The following is a 12566-nucleotide window of genomic DNA, read 5'->3' as shown; positions in this document are numbered from 1 at the left end:
ATGTGTTATATATTTAATATTTACTAAGTATTATTTTAAAAACAATATGCATTAAAATACTTATATAAGCTTATAAATAACATAATAAATACGTGTCAGTGCTAATTCTCGTTTTAAACCGTGGAAAAGATGTGCAAAATATATTATATAATTATCTAATAAGGTATATTTATAATTTAATTATATAAGAATAAAAATAAAGTTATTGGACTCGTTAACATAGATTGTAAAGTTATCTATATTAAATAAAATAATATTAGAATTATGTATATGCAATTAAAAAGGGAACAATGCAACTTAATTCGAAAATAATATAATTTAGAAAAAATAGTATTATATATTGTAAGAAACAAGCATATAAAAATTTAATATATTTTAAAAAATGTTTATTTATATACTTTTAAGGATTATAGTAATAATATAATTTTTTACTTTTTAGATTTATACAGTATTTAATTTTTAGAATTGAAATCATTAAAACATAAAATATAAATAGATTCCTTTTCTATGTTCAAACATACTTTAAATTCATTATAATAATATATTAATTTTTATAATAAAGTTATACCAGGTGTTAGTAAGAACAGCATTTTTTGTATAAAATGCATCATATTTATATTTAATCAAAACTGTATTAACTAACCCGCTATTTAAGGTAATTTAGATAATTGTCATAAAATAAGTATAATATGATTTTAGTAATACTACTGTATTATTATTTTATATTAATTTAATTATTTAAAAACTTATAATATATTTAACTACAGACAGTTGTTATTTATAGGGTTAAATTATTTGCGTCACATATTTGGTGCATCGTATATAAAATAGCATGATTCTACTCAATTTACAAATATAAAATGAAATATAATCACAATGGATAAGCAAGTGGTATATGCATTTTTTAATAATAATAATAATTTCCTTTACATTTTATGACATTGTATTATATATATCATTAAACTTTATTTTAATAAAATTTGTAATAATTCGCGTTTTTATTAATTGTTTTTAAATACTTTCTTAGTGTAGAATACTCATTTCTATAAGTAACTCGATTTCCAAAAAATTGGACACGAATAAAAACTATCAAATTGTTATTAATGAAAGGGATTTAAATAGTTATTGTTCTGGTAATAGTTGTGATAATGATCTCGACAAAATTAATGCTGGATGTTTATATTTGTTTGATGCATTCTTTAAGAATTCTCATTTGTTTAATTCTGTTGCCAAAAGTAACACCAACATTGTTGAATACATTATCATATGGTTAAGTTATATGTTAAACCTAAAGGAACAGTTAGGAAAGACCAATCTACAATATTTTTATGAAATATATATACAGGGTGGTGATAAGTATAAAAATTCTATAACTGGTGTTACGGGGTATAATAGTTATAAGGATCTTATAGATAATAAAATTGATTTGATAAATATGGATATGAGCATTGTACCTAAATTATATGATGCATTTTATACATTATGTATGATGTATCTTGAATTTGATGAAGAAAGTCGAAATTGCAATAAAAATTCGAGAAGAGCTAAAGAATTTGCTGAAAAATATAAAAAACTTAAGGACGAATATAATATTATTGAAGGTGGTCCATATTATAAATTATTGTCTACACTATCAAAGGATTATGATAATTTTAAAAAGAAATGTAGTGATGTTAGTTGTAAGGATATTCCACCCCTTCAATCAATTGAAAAAGCAGAAATTAATGTAAATTTTCATGAACAGTCTAAACTAACTTCTCCACAAACTTCTGAAGATACATCAAGTTCATCGGTAACAAACAAATTGTTTATAGTTTTGTCGATATTTGGTGCAATAGCATTTTTGTTAGGAATTTCTTATAAGGTAATAATAAGGAACTAATAAATATAATATTTAAATAATATTTTCATTATATATATGTAAACGTTAACAAAAAAAACGTATGTTTCTTAACATTTTATATTAGTATTCGTTATTTGGATTTCGGAAACGATTTCAAAAACAAAAATTAAGAGAAAAAATAAAAAATATAAAGAAGAGAATGGCTCATTAATATATGATTCGAAAAGTAATGATTATTCCAGGAATAGTAATAATTATTGATATGCGATAAGAAGCTGTCTATTTAGAAATAAATAATTTTTGCATAATTTTATATAGTTTTTATGTTGTGGGTTAGGGTTGTGCTTATGGGACCCATATTCGGGTTAGGGTTAAGTGTTATATATTTATTTAATTTTTTATAATTTAAACACTAATTTAATACATGTGTCATTCCGTATGTTTAATTTCAAGAAGAAGTTTAAAGGTTTAAATATGCAACCAAAAATGGGCATAAGTTAATATGACGGGGCTACATAATATATTTTATAAGTTATAATACATATAATTGAGTGTTCATGCCGATTTAATATGATTAAAATAAAATGTCTAAATTGTATATATTAATATAGATGTTGATTATATATGAAGTCGTATTATTCAATATCATAATTGCCTATTATATAAGCCTTGATAACCCATAGCTATATTCAATTATGCATATAATAATATGTTTCTTTATTTTATGAAAATTTTATTTAGTAAAACTTATAACTTGTATCATATTTATTTTTATTTAAATCGTACTATACAACTGAACTGTAATAATAGATGTTCATAAAATATAGATGCATGAAATACCGATCGAGAATCGAAAATACAACGTTATCTATAAAGGCATTTTATGCATCTAACATTTTTAGTAATACATAAAAAATTGAACTATATATAATATTTTTTTAAGTTTTAATTGTAGTTACTATTATCTTTTTGTATTTTACATTTGATTAAAATTAATAATAATAAAAGTTGTGTTTATGCTCCTTAATTTATTGCCATAAGGTATAATAATATATTAATTACTATTAATTTTTAAACTTTATATTTTGAGATATAAATAAATAATATTTTAAAATATTTTAAAAATAAAATATAAGTATATTAATAAAATTTCGAATTATATTTTGTTATAATAATTATAAATAATATGATAAATATAATACGTTATTATTGTATGCTTATACATATAATTTAATAAAATACTCTATCAATAATTAATATTGAAATATTATTTTATTGTGAAACCTTCATATAATAAACATTAATATTATCGAAAAGACAAATAATAATGCATTATAATGATATCATTTTTATATATTTATTAAAGATCCACTTCGGGATATGTGGTTTTATATTATAAAAATTTGGATCCATGGAGAAAATTATAACGACTTAATTCATGTTAACTGTCATTTTATTATTCCATATTAACTCTTATTATATTATTAGTTTTTATTGAATAATCATTTTTTAATCTAAAACATTACGTTACCATATAATTAATAAAATATAGAATTTTTAATAAATTATTTGAATGTACATACATTGATAACTATATCAATAAATATATAAGATAAGAATGAACAATGCATAGTATTTAGGAAATATTTATCTAAATTTATATATTAAAAGAGCAAATATATCTTATCTCTCTCCTCTTAAAGAGCAATTTAACAACTTAATTAAATATAGCTTTCTATTATACTTTAAAATATGCATCAATACTTATTTGTGTTTTAATATTTAATATTTAATATTTACTATGTATTATTTTAAAATCAATCTACATTCAAAGATTTATTTAATCTTATAAATATAACAATAAGTACGGGTTTAGTGCTAATTGTTGTTTTAGAGAGTGGAAATTATGCGTAAAAAATATTATAAAATTCCCAATAGAAAATACTTCTAAATTGGAATATATAGGAATAAAAATCAAGTTATTTAACGCATTGGAATTATTTTTTAATTTATCTATATTAAATAAAAATAATATAAATTTATATATTTTGCATAGAAAGTGGAGCATGTAACTAAATTTGAAAATGGTATTATTTTAGAAAAAACTATAATATATATTATAAGAAACAAATATATACTTTAAGGATTCTAATAATAATAACTTTCTTAATTTTTTATATTTGTGTAGTATTTGAGTTTTATGATGTTGTTTGTGTTCTATATTAAAGCATATGTATATATTTTTTAAATTAATTATAAAAGTATATTAATTTTTATAATAAAGTTATACCAAATGTTAGTAAGAATAGTATTTTTTGTATAAAATGCATCATATATACATATGGCAAAAGTGTATAAGCAACCCTCTATTTAAGATAATTTAGCTAAATGTCATAAAATAAGTATAATATGATTTTAGTAATACTAATGTATTATTATTTTACATGAAATTAAAATTAAGAATAATATGTCTAACGAAAGATAACTGCTATGTAAAGATCTTGAGTAAATATACCATATATTTTATACAATATATATAAATAACATCACCCCGCATAATCTCCAAATTATAACAGAATTTCATTATAATGTCTTATAAAGTGGTATATATATTTTTTCTTATATTATTCGTATGTTGTATTCTTACAAATTATATTAGTTTTCATTTTAGTAATATTTATATTAATACATTCTTTTGTTTAATTTGCAAAATATATTCGTAGTGTAAATCAATTAATGATATTGATAAATCTGTTGATGATGATCGGAAAAACCCAGGAACAGAGATGTCTGGGGCTTTATTAAGTATGTATTGCCCTGATGATAACTGTAGTAGTGATGAAGAAAAGATTATCTCTGGTTTTATATTGTTACTAAATATGTTTGGTGAGGAAAATATAAATAGCGATAAACTTGTTGAATACGCTATTTTATGGTTAAGTTATAAACTAAATCAAAAAACAGAAAGTGGAACGACCATATTAAACGATTTTTATACTAAAATTATAAAAAAAAATAGTAAATATAATGAGCATATAACTACTGATAGTAGTAATAAGATTTATATGGATGTTATAGAAAATAAAATAAAATCGATGGATATGACTATTAAAGATATATCTAATTTTTATGATCCATTTAAATCATTGTGTAACGTGTATAGTGAACTTGATCCAGAAAAAACCCAATGCAAGACATGTTTAGAAAATGCTGGAGAATTTTTTGAAAAATATGAAAAACTTAAAAATGGTTTAGATATTACTAAAGGAGAATCTTATTCTGAACTATGGTTTAGTTTATCAAAAGATTATGAAAAATTTAAAGAAAATTGTAAAACTTTTGGATGTAATAATTCCTCACCACTTGTAGCTTGTCCACGAAGTTCAGTAACAAAAAATACACTAATTACAATTGCAATTATATTTGTTGCATCATCAATTTTATTGGGAGTTTCTTATAAGGTAAATAATAAGGAATTAAAAAAAAATATTATATATATGTAAACATTAACGAACAACCGTACGCTTCTTAACATTTTATATTAGTATTCGTTATTTGGATTTCGGAAACGATCTCAAAAACATTTAAGAGAAATGCTAAAAAAATAAACTGATCATTAATGTATTATTCGAAGAGTAGTGATTATTTCAGGAATAGTAATAATGGTTGATATATTTTAAGAAATTGTCTATTAGAAATAAGTAATTTTTTGTCATAATTTTTATATAGTTTTTATGTTGTGGGTTAGGGTTAAGTATTATGTCATAATTTAATTTTTTATAATTCGAACACTAATTAAATATATGTACCATACCGTATGTTTAATCACAAGATGAAGTTCAAATCTCAAATATGCAATCAAAAAGGGGTCATGTAGCATATTTTCCATAAAGTATAATACATATAATTGAGTGTTCATGCCGATTTAATATGATTAAAATAAAATATCTATATTGCATATATTAATATAGATATTTGATATATCATAATTGTCAATTATATAAAACATGTTAATCTGTGATTATATTGAATTATGTATAACATAATATGTTTCTTTATTTAATGAAAATTTTATTTAGTAAAATGTATTATTTGTATCATATTTATTTTAATTTAAATCATGTTATTCAACTGAACAGTATAATAATTTTATTATCAGAGTATAATTATAACTCGATTCATATTAATGATTATATTTTTAATGTTAATTAAGCACACTACTAGTGTATAATAGATAATCATAAAATATAGATTCATGAATATCGATCGATAATCGACAATATAACATAATCTATAAATTATTGTTATGCTTCTACAATTTTTGAAGTTGTAATTGTAGTTACTATTATCTTTTTGTATTTCCTTTCATTTGTATTAAAATTAATTAGTATTAATAAGAATTGCTTTATGCTCCTTAATTTATTGCCATAAGGTATAATAATAGATTAATCACTATTAATTTTTAAACTTAATATTTTGAGGTATTAATAAATTGAAAATATATTATAAATAGTTATTTGAAAAAATATAAATATATTAAGTTTAATATCATATTTTTTTATAATAATTTTTCTAACAATTATTAATAATATGGTAGATAGAATGCATTATTATTATATGCCATACATATAATCTAACAAAATATCAATAATTAATATTGAAATATTGTTTTATTGTGGAACCTTCATATAATTAAACATTAATATTATCGAAAAGACACATCATAATACATTATAATGATATAATTTTTATATATTTGTTAATGATCTAAATTGGGATATATGGTTTTATATTTTAAAAAGCTGGATAAATAGAGAAAAGGCGAAATACTTAATTCATGTTAAATTCCATTTTATTATTCCATATTAACGCATATTATATTATTAGTTTTTATTGAATAATAATTTTTTAATCTAAAACAACATTACGTTATCATAGAATTAATAAAATATAGAATTTTAATAAATTATTTGAATGTATATGCATTGATAGCTATAACAATATAATATATAAGATAAAAATGAACAATGCTGAACATTTATCGAATATTCAACTTAATTTAAATATTAAAAGAGCAAAGATATCTTATCTCTCTCCTCTTAAAGTGAAATATAATAACTTAATTAAACATAGTTTTCTATTATACTTTAAAATTTCCATCAATACGTATTTATATGCTAATATTTAATATTTACTAAGTATTGTTTAAAAATTATTTACATTCAAAGGCTTATTTAAACTTAAAAATAGCTTAATAAATACAGGTTCAGTGCTAATTGTTTTAAACCGTGAAAATTATGCGTAAAATATATTGTAAAATTACTCAATATGGTATATTTATAAATTGAGTATGTAGAAATCAAAATATAGTTATCGGAATCATTAAAAACAATATAAATTTATATAATTTGCATAGAAAATGGAACAATGTAACTTTGTAAATGTTCTAATTTTAGAAAAAACTATATTATAAGAAACAAGTATATAAATATATATTTATATACTTTTAAGGATTATAGTAATAATAGATTTATTAATTTTTATATATTTACGGGTTCAGGGTATAAATATATTTACTATAGAATGAAAAAAAATTGTATTTTTCTATATTGAGACACAAATATAAGAGGGAGTATTTTAAATTCATTACTAAACTACTTAAATTTTTATAATAAAATTATAATGGATGTTACTAATAATCATAAATTATATTATACATCTGACCAAAATGTATTAAATATCTCCAATTTAAGGCAGCTTATTAGTTATCGAAAAAGGGAATAGACCGTTTCTTTAGTAATAATATTATTTTATATTAATTTAATTATTGAAAAACTTATAATATATTTAACTACAGACAGTTGTTATATATAGGGTTAAAGTATTAGCGTCAGATATTTGATGTAGTGTATATAACACAGATGATTTTTCTCAATTTATAAATCAAAAATAAAATCCCATTATAATGAATAAGGAAATGGTATATACGTTTTTTAATAATAATAATTTCATTTACATTTTATGATATTGTATTATATATAAATATTATAAAAAATTATTTTATAAGAGTTTCATTAAAGTATAATTTTATTATAATTTTTTAAACGTTTCCTTAGTGTAATATGTTCTCTGCTGTAAGAGAATGGTTTCCCGATGAATTGGATAATGGGAATTATCAATTTAATTATAATAATCAATACAAACAGCATTTTAATAAAGAGACATATACTGATATTGATATAATTAACGGTTGGTGTTTATTGTTGTTTAATGCAATTTTTGGAAATTCTTTTTCGTTCAATAAGTATGCAAAAAGTAATATCAATGTTGTTGCATACATTTTGGTCTGGTTAAGTTATAAGTTAAATCAAAAACCAGATAACGGAATCACTAAATTGATGGATTTCTATACTGGTCATATGCAAAATGTCAAGGAGTATCAAAAACCTATAGAGAATGTTGAGGAATATAAAACTTATATTGAGCTTATAAATAAAAATAAGGATCTGCTGAATATTAATTTTAAATATATATCTAAATTTTATGATGCATTTAAATCATTATGTGAAATGTACACTGAATTTGATGAAGACAATCCAAAATGCGAGAAATATTTGGAAGGTGATAATGAATTTGTTAAAAAATATGATCAACTTAAGAAAGATTCGGATATTAATAAAGACGACTCATATAGTCAAATATTTTCTATATTATCAAATGATTATGATAATTTAAAAAATAAATGTAATCTTTTTTCATCTTTTCTAACTTATTCACTAATTTCAATTGCATTTATATTTGTTGCAATACCAATTTTTTTTGGAATTTCTTATAAGGTAAATAATAAGGAATTAAAAAAAAAATTATTATATATATGCAAACATTAACAAAAAAATATACGTTTCTTAACATTTTATATTAGTATTCATTATTTGGATTTCGGAAACGATTTCAAAAACAAAAATTAAGAGAAAAAATAAAAAATATAATGAAGAAAATGATTCATTAATATATAATTCGAAGAGTAGTAACTATTTCAGGAATAGTAATAATTATTGATATATGTTAAGAAACTGTCTATTTCGAAGTAATTTTTGGTCACAATTTTTGCATAATTTTTATATAGTTTTTATGTTGTGGAACCCATATTAGGGTTAGGGCTGGGTATTATATTGCATTTAATTTTTTATATCTTAAACACTAATTTAATATATGTATCATCTCGTATGTTTAATTTCGAGATGAAGTTAAAAATATGTACTACCAAAGGAACATTTCCATTAATATGAAAGGGGTTACATAACATATTTATAAGTTATAATATATATAATTGAGTGTTAATATATATTTAATATAATTAAAGTAAAATAACTATATTACATATATTAATTCATATTATGCTATATCGTAATTATTTATTATATAAAGTTTGTTAATCATAATTATAATGAATTATGCATATCATAATATGTTTCTTTATTTTATGAAAATTTTATTTAGTAAAACTTATAACTTGTAACATATTTATTTTGATTAAAATCGTATTTTGATAACCGAACAGTATAATAATATTATATATCATAGTATAAATTATAATAAAATTCATTTGGAACAATTTCCTACATTATAATATACCTTCAGATTAATGGGTATATTTTATTGTTAATTAAACATATTACCAATATACAATAGATAATCATAAAATATAGATTCATAAAATATCGATCGAGATTCGACAATATAACATAATCTATAAATTATTGTTATGCTTCTAACATTTTTTGAAGTTGTAATTGTATTAATAGAAGTTGCTTCATACGCTTTAATTTATTTATCATAAAGACATAATAGTAGATTAATCAGTATTAATTTTTAAATTTTATATTTTGAGGTATAAATATATTATATTTAAAAATAGTTAAAAAATAAAATATAAAAATATTATTAAAGTTTAATATTATAGATATGATGCATTATTATATGCCTATACATATAATTTAGAAATTACCAATAGTTAATATTAAAATATTGTTTTATTGTGAAACCTTAATATAATTAAATATTAATTTTATCTAAAAGACACATAATAATACATTATAAAGGTATAATTTTTATATATTTGTTAAAGGTACAATTTGTGATTTGTAGTTTTATATTCTAAAAAACTGGATAAATAAAGAAAAGGTAAAATGCTTAATTAACGTTAAATATCTTTTTATTATTTCATATTATATTATTATTGTTTTTGTAGAATTAGTAAAATATAGAATTTTTAGTAAATTATTTGAATGTATATACATTGATAACTAAACAAATAAAATATATAAGATAAAAATGAACTATGTAAAACATTTAGCAAATATTTATTTAAATTTATATATTAAAATAGCAATATATCTTATCTCTCTCCTCTTTAATGACAATATAACATTCTAATCAAACATAGTTTTCTATTATACTTTAAAATATTAATAATATATATTTATATGTTAATATTTACTAAGCATTATTTTAAAAATAATATGCATTCAAAAACTTATTTAAGCTTATAAGTACGGGTTCAGTGCAAATTGTTTTAAAGAATGGAAAATATGGCAAAATATATTATAAAATTGCCCAATAAGATATACTTCTAAATTGAAGTATATAGGAATAAAAATAAAGTTATCGGACTCATTAAAATGAATTATGAATTTATCTACATTCATTAAAAACAATATAAATTTATATAATTTCCATAGAGATGTAAGTAACATAACTTAATTTGAAAACATTATAATTTTAATAAAGCATTGTATATAGTATTAGAAGCAAATATATAAAAGTTTAATATATTTTAAGGATTATAGTAATAATATAATTTTTATTTTTTAGATTTATACAGTATTTAAATTTTTGAAGGACATTCATTAAAACATAAGATATAAATATATTTCTTTTCTATGTTCAAACATACTTTAAATTCATTATAAATGTATATTCATTTTTATAATAAAGATATACCAGATGTTAGTAAGAATATCATTTTTTGTATAAAATGTATTAAGCAACCCTCTATTTAAGGTAATTTAGCTAATTATCATAAAAAATAATGTAACTTTCCGTTAGTGATAATATTATTATATTATTCTATATTAATTTAATTATTGAAAAACATATAGTGTATTTAACTACAGACAGTTATATATAGGGTTAAAGTATTTGCGTCTTATATTTGATGCAGTGTATATAAAATAGCATGATTCTATTCAATTTACAAATCAAAAATAAAATCCCATCACTATGGATACGGACGTGGTATATGCATTTTTTAATAATAATAATTTCCTTTACATTTTTTGATATTGACCATATATAAATATCATTAAACTTTATTTTAATAAAACTTTTAATAATTCGCGTTTTTATTAATTGTTTTTAACTGCTTTCTTAGTGTCAAACGTTACTTCCTTTAAGGAACTCGATTTCCTATTCGGACAAGGGTATAACCTATCAATTTACAGAGGATAGTGATTACTGTACTGGTGTAAGTTGTGATAATGATACCGATAAAGTTAATGCTAGATGTTTATATATTTTTAAGACATTCTTTAAGGATGAGTCTACGTTTCAAAAGGATGCAAAAGGAAACATCTATATTGTTCAATACATTTTGATATGGTTAAGATATATATTAAACCTTACCAAAACTGAAGAAAACGGCAGTATAGACTCTTTTTATACAAAATATATAGAAAATGGCGAGAGCTATAAAAAGAAAATAAACGATGTTACTACTTATAAAAATTATAAGGATCTTATAGATAGAAATAATTATATTTTAACTATGGATATGAGCATTATATCTAAATTATATGATGCATTTAATACATTATGTGGCATATATAATGATCTTGATACAAAAAACTCAAATTGCATGCAACATTACGAAAAAGCTCGTCAATTTGTTGAAACATATAAAGAAATTATCATAGATCATAACATTGGTGAAAATATCCGCTATTTTTATGTATTGATTAATTTATTAACTGATTATGACAATTTAAAAAAAAAATGTGATATTTTCCCACCCACTCCAGATATAACAAAAATAATTTCTGAAGCTACATCAAGTTCGATAGCAAGCAAATTAATTCCAATTTTATCGATATTAGTTGCAATACCAATTTTCTTGGGAATTGCTTATAAGGTAAATAATAAGGAATTAAAAATATTACATTTAAATATTATTTTCATTAAATATATGGAAAAATTAACAAAAAAATCAAACTTTTCTTAAAATTTTTATATTAGTATTCGTTATTTGGATTTCGGAAACGATTTCAAAAACAAAAATTAAGAGAAAAAATATAAAAATAAAGAAGAAACTGATCATTAATATATTATTCGAAGAGTAGTTATTATTCCAGGAATAGTAATAATGATTGATATATTTTAAGAAATTGTATATTTCGAAGTAATTTTTGCATAATTTTTATATAGTTTTTATGTTGTGGAACCCATATCTGGGTTAGGGATAAGTATTACATTGCATTTAATTTTTTATAACTTAAATACTAATTTAATATATGTATCATTCTGTATGTTTAATCACATATAAAGTCTAAATATGCAACCAAAAAGTGGATATAACCATTAATGTGGAAGGGGTTACATAACATATTTTATAAGTTATAATATATATAATTGAGTGTTCATGCCGATTTAATATGATTAAAAAAAA

At 20.4% G+C, this 12566-nt stretch overlaps 4 protein-coding genes across 4 annotated transcripts; all 4 read left to right on the top strand.

Annotated features, from left to right (window-relative positions):
• Window positions 1–876: 876 nt before the first annotated feature.
• On the top strand, window positions 877–2054 carry PY17X_0601200 (PIR protein; the record flags this gene model as incomplete). The annotated part of the gene is made up of 3 exons (XM_022955305.1): window positions 877–891; window positions 1028–1864; window positions 1968–2054. 3 exons carry the CDS (start codon window positions 877–879, stop codon window positions 2052–2054), a joined length of 939 nt encoding a protein of 312 aa, XP_022813104.1.
• A 2377-nt stretch (window positions 2055–4431) lies between these two features.
• Window positions 4432–5451, top strand: PY17X_0601100 (PIR protein; the record flags this gene model as incomplete). The annotated part of the gene is made up of 3 exons (XM_034637453.1): window positions 4432–4446; window positions 4567–5304; window positions 5389–5451. 3 exons carry the CDS (start codon window positions 4432–4434, stop codon window positions 5449–5451), a joined length of 816 nt encoding a protein of 271 aa, XP_034493427.1.
• A 2357-nt stretch (window positions 5452–7808) lies between these two features.
• On the top strand, window positions 7809–8852 carry PY17X_0601000 (PIR protein; the record flags this gene model as incomplete). Its single annotated transcript, XM_022955302.1, has 3 exons — window positions 7809–7823; window positions 7960–8679; window positions 8766–8852. 3 exons carry the CDS (start codon window positions 7809–7811, stop codon window positions 8850–8852), a joined length of 822 nt encoding a protein of 273 aa, XP_022813102.1.
• Window positions 8853–11125: 2273 nt separating this feature from the next.
• Window positions 11126–12196, top strand: PY17X_0600900 (PIR protein; the record flags this gene model as incomplete). The annotated part of the gene is made up of 3 exons (XM_022955301.1): window positions 11126–11140; window positions 11277–12032; window positions 12137–12196. The coding sequence occupies 3 exons, from the start codon at window positions 11126–11128 to the stop codon at window positions 12194–12196; spliced, it is 831 nt and encodes a 276-aa protein (XP_022813101.1).
• Between the last annotated feature and the right edge of the window lie 370 nt (window positions 12197–12566).

This window comes from Plasmodium yoelii, assembly GCF_900002385.2.
Source record: "Plasmodium yoelii strain 17X genome assembly, chromosome: 6".
Classification (NCBI taxonomy): Eukaryota; Apicomplexa; class Aconoidasida; order Haemosporida; family Plasmodiidae; genus Plasmodium; species Plasmodium yoelii.
Note: the sequence above shows the minus strand (reverse complement) of the source record. Positions and strands in the feature narration are given on the sequence as shown.